Source organism: Convolutriloba macropyga, chromosome 9 (genome assembly GCF_964194025.1).
Source record: "Convolutriloba macropyga chromosome 9, txConMacr16.3, whole genome shotgun sequence".
Taxonomy (NCBI): domain Eukaryota; kingdom Metazoa; phylum Xenacoelomorpha; order Acoela; family Convolutidae; genus Convolutriloba; species Convolutriloba macropyga.
In genome coordinates this window covers 29,435,207-29,446,052 of record NC_134476.1, presented here as the reverse complement: position 1 = coordinate 29,446,052, position 10,846 = coordinate 29,435,207, and the positions used below count along the sequence as shown (strand labels likewise).

At 36.0% G+C, this 10,846-nt stretch overlaps 1 protein-coding gene across 2 annotated transcripts in view; it reads left to right on the top strand.

Annotated features, from left to right (window-relative positions):
- The first annotated feature begins 329 nt into the window (after positions 1 to 329).
- The window catches only part of LOC142345712 (uncharacterized), a 77,095-nt gene continuing 66,578 nt past the window's right edge, over positions 330 to 10,846 (top strand). For both annotated transcript variants that reach the window (XM_075397980.1, XM_075397979.1), the window contains exons 1-2: positions 330 to 477; positions 662 to 891. In XM_075397980.1, the coding sequence (XP_075254095.1) occupies positions 362 to 477; positions 662 to 891 (346 nt within the window). In that variant the 5' untranslated portion in view covers positions 330 to 361. The remainder of the gene's footprint in view (positions 478 to 661; positions 892 to 10,846) is intronic.

The following is a 10,846-nucleotide window of genomic DNA, read 5'->3' as shown; positions in this document are numbered from 1 at the left end:
AAAAAAATAATGTTTGATTAATAAATTTCTAACATGTAACATTAACCAAGTGGTTAGTTTAATTTTCATGTTTGCAGATTAAAAAAACAATCAGCCAGCAGATTGTCCGTGGATGCTGTAGAGTACTGGGAAATCAGAAAAGCTATCACGAGACTCCAAAAAGCTCTGGATTTAACTTCCTTGCATGGTAGCTGCAAGCATTGCTCCATGAAAAAACTTGATCAACAGAGCCCAACATGACAGCGGGAGGTCGTGTTTTAAGACCCGTTAATGTTAGGAAGTCGAGAAAAATTACTGAGTGAGAACATCTTTTTATGCATTTCAGGTTGTGTTATGATTTTACAAGGTGTTGGAAGTTAACATGAACATCGATAGCATCGGGCGTATTCGCCAATCGCAACTTGGCGAAGGGCCTCATTCCCTTCAGATATCTCAAGCCACGCGTGTTTTCAGTCATTTGGGTGGTGTATCACACAAGTAAGTGTTGTAATCTTGATAGGTTTTAGAACTGAGAGATTAAGCTAATTGGACATCATTGCATCGAAAGTCACTTAATTAGTTAAACAATTTCCATAGCACTGTATTTATCTCAAAAAGGAGTAAAAACTATCTGAGATTTGTTAAACAAAAAAATTATTAAGTGCAAATAACTTTGCTTTAGCTTTGGAACCCTGTACAAGCAAGATGCGAATAACTATGAAATATATAAGCGCTCAGTGGAACCATTGGTGGAACTATGCATCAGTGGATTTAACTGTGCGTTTGTGACTTTCGGAGAGAGCCAATCGGGAAAGTCATTCACGTTGTCAGGAGAAAATGTCCATAAGCAAGGCTTAGTCACCTTGGCGATTGATGGTCTCTTTTCTAGGCTATCGGAAGAGTTTGGAAAAGGTTTGTATAACAGGGTAGGGAATTTACAAGCAAAATTAGCTGGTACTAATTGAACCCCGTACTAATTGAACACAAAACTACTAGCACTGATAAAAACGCGAGACTAGACATTAAAGCGAGTGGCCTATGGGGGTCCAGGTTCAGCCGTTGTTTCTTCGACGTAAAGATCTTTAATCCACTTGCCAAGTCATGCCCGAAAAACTCCATAGAAGTGTACAAATATCATGAGTCGTTGAAGTTCCTCAAGTATGAGCAACGAATACTTGACGTCGAAAAGAGTTACTTCGTCCGGTTCCTGCATGCTGAAAAGAAAAACGAATCATACTCGGACGCAATAACGTACATACGCACAAGAATAAGTTTTGCTCCTCTGCGCAGCGCTTTGATTTGCCTAACAGGGTGCCGTGGTTCCAAACGGCCTACTGACATTGAAAGTGCCATAGTGCGGGAGGGGAGACTAGATTCATAACAAATTAACTTATATGTCGCAGCTCTAAAAGAGTCAGCGCCTTTTTTCTGTTTGACGATGCTATAGGCATGTATTTTTGAGGTAAATTTACATATGATGCTGTGGTGTTTCACAGTGGGGCTCACTGTTTCGTCCATTGGGTGGATCGCACCCCGTTTAAAAAAATTTAATTAACTCCGTAGATTGTCCAACGCAACTTTTAGAAAGTTTCCATTTGGCAGTTTTCAGAGATGGGTAATTCTTTTTTAACATTCATAGCCACGAAGCGATAGCTGAGGCTATTATTCGCCTTCTCATGGTTTTTACAATTCAAGGAATTTGAATTGTATTGGGGCGCTGTCTTATTTTTACGACTCGAAGAGGAGTATTGGTGGATAGTCTTTTTTATCGGTTATTTTGTTAGTGTATTTGAAGCAGGAAGTGAAATGCGTGAAAACAAAGTATTAAGGTCAAATTGCCGAAGAGAGAGTGGTTTTCTGTTCATGCCATATTTTTGAGAGAGAGCGAGAAAAGTAGGTGTAAAAAATTTTCGTTAAGCGGATGATTTTTTTTGTGATCGTGTGGCATTTTCAAAGCAGTTTTTTTAGTTTAAACTGAAATTTTTCTGTCAAAGATATTTGTATTATTTAACCAAACTAGTAATTTTGCGTCTGAATGCTTTTTAGAACATCTGAGTCGAGAAATGATGTTTCAGATTCATATTTGAGCTATTTTTACCATTTTGCAATGTACGCTTTTTTTAGAAGTTTTGGCATTCTGAAAAATTGGGGAGTTGTGTGCTTCAAATGAGTTGTTTTAGTGGTTTTGGTTGGTTTTGCGATATAATTGTTATTGACTTTGAATTGGTTTTTTTTTGAAGATAATTGAGTATATTTAAGCAAAATTGGACAATTTATGTCTGTTTTAAGTTTTTTAGATTATTTTTGCTCATTTTATGCCTCTCGCTAGAATTTTTCTTGTTAAATCATTAGTTTGGATCTAAGTTATAGGGCTGTCCTAAAAGGTCAGAGAGGCACTTTTCACTGGAATGATTATTTCAAATTTCTTAATTTTTCGTGTTTTTTTTTTCGTTCTTTACATTTTTTATCGTTTAAGAAGTTTTTGCCCGGTGTCAGTTGCGTGCCTGAACAGAAGCAGTAATAAATTTCATTTGCCAAATGATTGATGCGAAATAGCGTTTCAACATTTTGAGGACAAATTTCATGATTTGTCAAAAAAAAATTTTCGACACTCATTCAGTTCCCTTTCTCCGATTTTCTCTATTTGAACTTTTTTGTCGCCTCTTCTGCCAATTGGCATTCGTTTATTCAATAAGAAGTCTTTGTTGGTGAAAGCTTTTTTTGCGAGTAGTTGTTCTGGAGCCGCAATTCGTAATGAAAGTTTTTATCAGATGATTTATCAGTTTTTACTAGTTATTTTTCCATTGTTATTTCGCCGTTCTTGTTTCAACTTGGTTAACCTTATTAATTAGGAGGTATATTGTTTTACTTAGGGTAGTCAATTTTCTACTCCGATTCGATATCGGAAGTCTGCCGGCTATGGTTTTTTAAATATATGTTCACACGTTTTCATGAATTTTGAATTCAAATTGGAGTAGTGATTGTGGTCACCAAAATCCGCTTTCTCGCTAGTGGTTTTTTTGCGCACACGGCATTTTCGTATTGATAGAATGTTTCTCCAAATAGTTTTGCTAATCCAGTTATAGTCCATTCTAGGTTTACTTTTTTGTTTAGTTAATGAAAACTCTTAATTGTAGGTCAGGACTTGTCCTGCTACGTTTTTTTTTTCGTCAACAGGATTGTTACGACCAAATGGCGTCGCAATCACCACTTGTAATCTGCTTTTTGTTCATTCGTTTATGCAGTTTTAACTGAATTGCGCGCGTGACATTTTTTACTCTTAGTGGAGTTTTTCTTCGTTCGCGTGATTAAATTTTTGGCCACACGTGACTTCACCTCACTCTCAAAATGACTTCCTCACTCTGAAATTGACTTATCTTCTCTTTTATTCAAAGAGGGTCACATTAGTGTGTGTCACTCGAACTGATGGGCATCCAAGGGCAGCTAATAGAATTAGCAATAAGTTAAGTATATTTTTAAAATACAACAGCTCAGCATTTTTAAAAGTTACTTTTTTGGTCCTTTTTTACCATCTTTTGAGACTGCAGATCTACGAAGCTATCGCGGCTATTTTCTAGCACTCTGCGGGCTATTTTTTATTGCTCCAACCCTCCGACTGGGTCGCCTCGGCTCAAGTTAAACATAGTGCGTTTTGAAATACGCAGCTGTAATATTTCATAGTGGGGCTCACTGTTCCGTCCATTGGATGGATCATGCTTTATTTGGGGGGTTTATTAAAGCTTGCTTTATTATGCTGTATCTTGTTTTATGCTTTATTATAGCTTTATGCTTTGTTATGGATCATGCTTTATTATAACCCCCTATAATGGGGGCTGTTCAGACCCTAGTAAGATTCGTTAACATTCTTTGCTTAAAGATATATATTAATTGAGGAGGGTTACCAAATTTATGCCAGAGCGAATATAGACGATTTGGCCAATAGATATCTTTTGCCGATATAAAAGTAGTCTCAATTGAAAGCCCTCGAAAACTAATTGATCGCCAGTGAGACAATTTTCCGATTGCTCAACACGAAATCTCTCTCATCAAAACAAAATCAACTCGTATGCGCAAAATCAATAAAAAAGAGTAACTTAAAAGGTCGCCTTAATCTTCAGTGGGCAAAATATTCTTTGAGCCTCAAAAAATACATCCGATCTGTCCATAAGGGTTTAAAGTTTCATGAAGCTAAATTAAAGACATCTGAAGAGGGTAAAAATTCAAAAAAAAATCTGTGTTAAATTTTAATCGTTGCTCCAATGTGGTTATTCTTAACAGAAGACGCTGGAGATCTTAAATGATGTAGTTTGCTCGTTTTCCATTTTCCCCATTTTTTGGCTTTTCTCTACGAATTTTAGACTATCCTATCTAACAGCCGCAGAGTGATAGCGTGGCTATTATTGCTCTTATCGCATTTTTTGTTTAATTCCTCGGCCTCCTTGACTTTTTTGCAACAATTTGCTGCATTTTCGATTCGATTTTTTTGACTGTTTTTTTAAGATTTTTTTGGTAGAATGTTATTCTATATGATTTTCCCAATTCATTCATAGTTTGTTCTAGGTCCCGTTTTTTGTTTACTCACTGAAATTTTTTTTATTTGTACGTCAGGTTTTGTCCTGCCTTGTTTTTTTCCTGCAATTTTTTGTGCAACCATTTGATCACTTGCAAAGACGTCAAAGAGCGTTCTTTTTCTACCCATGTTTAATGTATACATTGAGTCATTTTTAACATCTAATGGATAATAGGTGAGTTGTTAGTGTTTTGAGAGTACAAGTATAAGCTCCCATTAATTTTGGTAGTGTGAAGTCAGAATGTCGTTTTTTTCGCACCCTCTTTATTCTCTGTGGTCTTCGTGTTCTATTTAGCGAACCCGAGTCTTTCATGCTAAGGAAAAAATTACCTTGTAGAATTATTTTCTATCAACTTTCTATCCCTGGTGAAGTTTTTGGAACGTTCTTTTATCGTTTCTGAATACAATCCAAAGTAAATATTTTTTGTCAATTTCCAAAAAATATTTGCTGTTAAGCAGCCTTCAGAAAGCAACTACATGGTTTCCTCGAAGGCTAGTTTATTGTATCTATAATGATCAAATTTTTAAAACCCAATAATTTTATTATTTTTTGAAGATATTAAAAATTCAGCTGCAGCTACACGGTTTCTGACTTCTTTAATTCTGTCGTTTTTCAAGTATCTGGTGTTTTCGGTTTTCGCAAGTTTTTGAATTCAGCTGTGAGTGTCATTGTTGTGAGTTTCAAGTGATCAGCCGGGGACAGTAAATAGTTTGTAGGTTGCGATTTTTGCCCTATGCAGACGCAAGGAATTGTGACAAATGTGTTTTATCGTTTTACTTTCAAATTATGGGTGATTAATTTTACAGTAGCGCCATATTCTCAGGGAGCCATTCTTAAGGTCATATTTTTTGCAGTCATGCAGAAATTGGTTCGAATTGGTGCTCTGTCTTTTTTTGAAATCCTAAATTCTTTTGATGACTTCCAAGTTTGAAAACGTGATCAACAGGTGGAGCCCGAGCATTAAATTGCAATAACGGCCTTATGATGCCTTTAGTGGGTTTTTAATTGCTATGGAACGAAGTTTTGATCAATATTTGTACATGTTTGTCTATGCAAAACTGTGCTTGACCGTTTTGTTCTAGAACAATCTTTGGATATCGCTTGACGGGTGACTTCTTCAAACACCTGCTCACATGTTGTATGGATCAGTCAAGCATGCTGGAGCATGACGAATCTAACGTCTCTGTAGTCGGATTTCTGAGCACCCATAAAAATTTACGCTTTGGCTCCTTTGAATTAATTTGGCCCGCCGGTCGTTCCAGAGCATTTTGTCGGTTTGTCTTCATATGCTGTTTGAAGTTATTGGAAAGTCCACAATTGAAGATCAGTTATTGTGCAATTTCTTAAGGCCCGATTGAATCAATTTTCTTTTTTTCAATACTTTTCTTAAAACTTTTGTTTTTACCTGCTGTTGGGTGGGTAAAAGTCTGAACAGGAGCAGTAATAAAATTTATTTGCCAAATGATTGATTGGAAATAGCATTTCTACCTTGATGGGAAATAGCATTTCAACATTCAGTCTTTGAATGGGAAGTCAGTTTCGTGAGAGTTTTTGCCAGTAGTTGCTTTGGAGTCGCAATTCGTAGTGAAATTTTTTATCAGATTTTTTATGTTTTTGTGAATTTTGAGTCAAATTCAAGCAACGATTTTGTCACACCGCAACAGGAAGTGGAGCGAAAAAGCGAGTGGTTTTGCGGTGTGAAAATTTTTCATTCTAGTTTTTAATTAAAGTGAAAACGGTTTGCGATCTAAGATTTCTGGCCAGTATTTTTTTTGTTCACATGCTGCATTTCCGATTCGATTTTTAACTGTATTTTTTTAAAGATTTTTTGGTAGAATGTTTTTATAAATGGTTTTCCCAATTCATTCATATCTTGTTCCCAGTTCCGTTTTTTGTTCACGCATTGAATTTTTTGTGATTTGTACGTCAGGACTTGTCCTGCTATGTTTTTTCCTGCAATTTTTTGTGCAACCATTTGATCACTCGCAAAGACTTCCGGGAGCGTTCTTTTTCTGGTGTCTTTTCCACGCAGGTTTAATGTATACATGGCGTCATTTTTAACATCTAATCAATAATAGGTGAATTGTTAATGTTTTGAGAGTACAAGTGTAAGGTCCCATTAATTGTGGTAGTGTCAAGTCAGAATGTCGTTTTTTAATGGCACCCTTTATTTTCCTGTGGTCTTCGCTTTCTATATAGCGAGCCTGAGTCTTCCATGCTAAGGAAAAATTACCTCGTAGAGTTTTTTTTCTGTCAACTTGATATCCCTGGTAAACTTTTTGGAACGATCTTTTCTGTCTCTGAATACAAAAGTTGAGAAGCTAAAATTTGACAGTCAATTTTCTTAAAAAATCTACTTTAAAACGGCCTTCAAAAGACGTTAATAAATGTTTTGCTCGATGGCTAGTGTATTAAATCTATACTGATCACATTTTCGAAAACCAACAAGTTTATTTTCCAAAAGCTTTCAAATTTCAGTTGCAGGTACGTGGTTTCTGGTGTTTTTAATTCTGTTGTTGTTCAGTTATCTGGTGTTTTCGGTATTCTCGAGTTTTTGAATTCAGCTGTGAGTTTCAATGTTGTGACTTTCAAGTGATCAGCCGGGGACAGTAAATAGTTTGTAGGTTGCGAGTTTTGCCCTTTGCAGACGGAAGGAATTGCGACAAATGTGTTTTATCATTTTACTTTCAGATTTTGGGTGAGTAATTTTACAGTAGCGCCATATTCTCAGGGAGCCATTCTTAAGGTCATATTTTTTTGCAGTCATGCGGAAATTGTATGGAATTGGTGCTCTCTTTTTTTTTGAAAAAAAAAACAGAGCACTTTTGATGACTTCTCAATTTGGAAATAGCATTTCAACATTCAGTTATTGAATGAGAAGTCATTGTCGTATAGTTTTTTGCCAGTAGTTGCTTTGTAGCCGCAATTTGTGGTGAAATTTTTTTAATCAGATTTATTATCAGTCTTTATTTTCAGTTTCTTTTCCATTGTTATTTTGCCGTTATTGTTTCAAGTTAGTTAGCGTTTTCAATTAGGAGGTTCATTTTGTTATTTCAGTTCATTGTGTTAGTTCCTTGCGTTGTTGTGTTATTACAGCTTTCTACTCCGAGTCGTTTCCGGAGGTAGTCCGGCTGTTTTTACACACATTCTGTTCACACATTTTCACGAATTTTGAATACAAGTTCAAGCAATGATATTGTCAAGCCGCAACAGGAAGTGGAGCGAAAAGGCGAGTGGTTCTGCGTCGTGAAAATTTTATATTCTTATTTTTAATGAGAGTGAAAACGGGGTTCGATCTAAAATTCGTTTCTCGCTAGTGGTTTTTTGTTCACATGTCGCATTTTCGTTTCCATTTTTTAAAAATTTTTTAAAGATTTTGTTGATAGAATGTTTTTCCAAATGCTTATTCCAGTTCATTCATATTTCGTTATAGGTCTGGTTTTTTGTTTACTCATTGAAGTTTCCTTGAATTGTACGTCAGGACTTGTCCTGCCATGTTTTTTATTCTGCGTGATTAATTTTTTAATCACGTGTGGCCTCAAGTCTTGTGGTTTTAATGGACTAGTGGTCAATCTGTCTTTCTTATTTCTTCAGTTGTTTCAATTCCATGGAAGGCTACAAGCGTTTATCGCGGCATTTTTCCGGCAATATACAGGCAATGTTTGACTTTTTGTCCTCAAAACCTTTGGCTTTTCCTTACTTTAATTCAAAGAGGTAGGGCCAAATCAACTGTGTGTCAATCCAACTGAAGAGTATTCATGGGCAGCTAATAGAATCAGCATTAAGTTAAGCATATTCTTAGAATACAACAGTTCAGGACATTAAAAAGTTGCTTTTTTGGTTTCTTTTACCATCTTTTGAGACTGCAGATCTACGAAGCTAATGCGGCTATTTTCTATTTGACAACTATATGTTTATTGCTCCTGTCCTCCGACTTTTTCACACTTAATTTTGATTTTTGCGCTCTCTAAATTATAGCGTGGCTATTATTACTCTCCTCTCATTTAATTCTTTTGCTTCCTCGTTTTTTTACAACCATTTGATCACGTGCAAAGATGCTTTAGAGCGTTTTTTTTGGTGTCTTTTACATTCTGCTTGAATGTATACGTGACGTCATTTTTAACATGTGTCGGTTGTTTGGTGAATTGTTAGTGTTTTGAGAGTACAAGTGTAAGCTCCCACTGATTTTGACATTTTGAAGTGGAGAATTGTGTTTTTCAGAATATTGTTCTTCAATGGCATCCTCTTACCTTTGTACTTTGTGGTCTTCGTTTTCTAAATGGTGGCCCTGGTAGTCTTCCATGGCAAGGAAAATTTTTTTCTTTTTGAGTTCTTTTCTATCAACTTGATATCCCTGGTGAACTTTTCGGAACGGTCTTTTTTCGTCTCTGAAAACAATAGTTGAGAATCATAGACTTTTGTAAAGCTAAAATTTGGGAGTCAGTTTTCTCGAAGAACTTTATCTATACTGATTAAATTTTCAAAACCCAACAAGTTGTTTATTTTTCGAAGATTTTAAAAATTCATTTGCAGCTACCTGTTCTCTGTTGTTTTTTGTTGTCATCTATTGTCTTCCTTCTTCTCAAGTTTTCAAAACCTGATGTAGGTGTCAGTGATGTGAGTATCAAGTGATCATCCAGGGACAGTAAATAGTTCTAGGCTGCATTTTTTACCCTTTGCGATGAATCGTGGCACGTGTGTTTTATATTTCACTTTCAAATTAATGGCGATTAATTTTTCACTAGCCACCATCTTCTCAGGGGCCCTTCTCATGTTCATAGTTTTTTACAGTCATGCAGAAATTGGATTGAATTGGTTTCTTCTTTTGTAATAACAATTTTTTTAGACTTCTCAGTTTGGAAACCGGATCAACGGGTAAAGCCCGGGCATTAAATTGTGATGAAGTCCGTCAGATGCCTTTAGATGTTTTTAATTCCTGTCAAACAAAGTTCGAATTAATTTTGGATCCATCTGTTTTGCCCCCCCCCCCCCCAGCAGCTTAGTTGGCTTATGTTTTATGCCCCGGAGGTGCACGCTTTTTTACATAGTAACGTGCTATTGAACAACAAAATTTTGTAACTGGGGCCGTAAAAACACTGGGGGGATTGAACAAAACAGAATAGATCCTCATTCTTTGTATGTTTGTGTGTTTCTTTGTATGTGTGTGCATTCAATTGTGTGTGTTTATGCAAAACTATTGCTTGAACGTTTTGCTCTATAACATTCTTTGGATTTCACTTCTCGAGTGACTTCTTCACGCTTGCCTTTGCGCTATCTAAATTTCTGTTACTCTGAAATTAGGTCTCGCTAAAAAACTGATATTTAGATCTGTTGTTACAAGACCTTGATAGCCGAGTTGAATAGATCAGTCCAGCATGCTGGAGGTTGACGGTTCTAACCTCTCCGTGGTCGGTTTTTTTGAGCACCCATAAAAGTTTATCTAGGCTACAACACCTTTGAATTAAATGGGCCCGGCCTGTTGTTCCAGAGCATTTTGTCGGTTTATCGTCATTTGCTGTTTGGTGAAAGTGCTGGAAAGTCTTCAATTGAGGATCAGTTTTGTGCCACTTTTTAAGCCCAGAACGAATCAACTTTTTCTTATCATACTTTGATCAAAACTTTATGATGGGTTGTTGAGTAGGTTTTTCATGCAGAAAACTGATTTTGAATGTGGGAATGTTTTTCTTTTTCTCCTTATGTCCAGCAATGTTTCTGCTAATGTGCATATTAATTGTTTGGTAGATTTCATTAACAAGAAGTTGGTTTTGATGTCATTATAGTCTGAGCTTATCAAAAGTTAATACTGATTTTCCTTTAATACTGATTTCATCATTTTGACTTTTTTTGGGTTGAACGGCCGATAAGCAGTGTTTGCATGTTCAAGTTTACATCTGGTTCAATGCGTATTTTATGCCAAAAATAAATGTTGCTTTTGAAGAATATAGCACCAAGATAGTTTTAAATTTTGAACTTTTGTTTTTCACCCGTGCTTGGCTAATTTGTCGGAAATCACGTTATTCATGGATTCGTTCTAGTTTTTTAATAGGAAACGTTGGTTTTCAATGCTTTACAACCAAAATTATCGACAATTAAATGCTTATTTGAATTTTGTTATTTTTTTCCACCTTGTGAGTTTGTTTCTCGTTGGCTCGTAATCGTCTAGAGGCTAAGTCAGTAATTTTGAAATTTTTCGTTCAATGCTTTGGGTTGTTTTTCAGTTCTTGCACTGCCTTTTTCTTTTTCTCATACAAAGCAGAATCATTAAATTGGGCCTTCGGGCTAGTGGGTTTACGTAC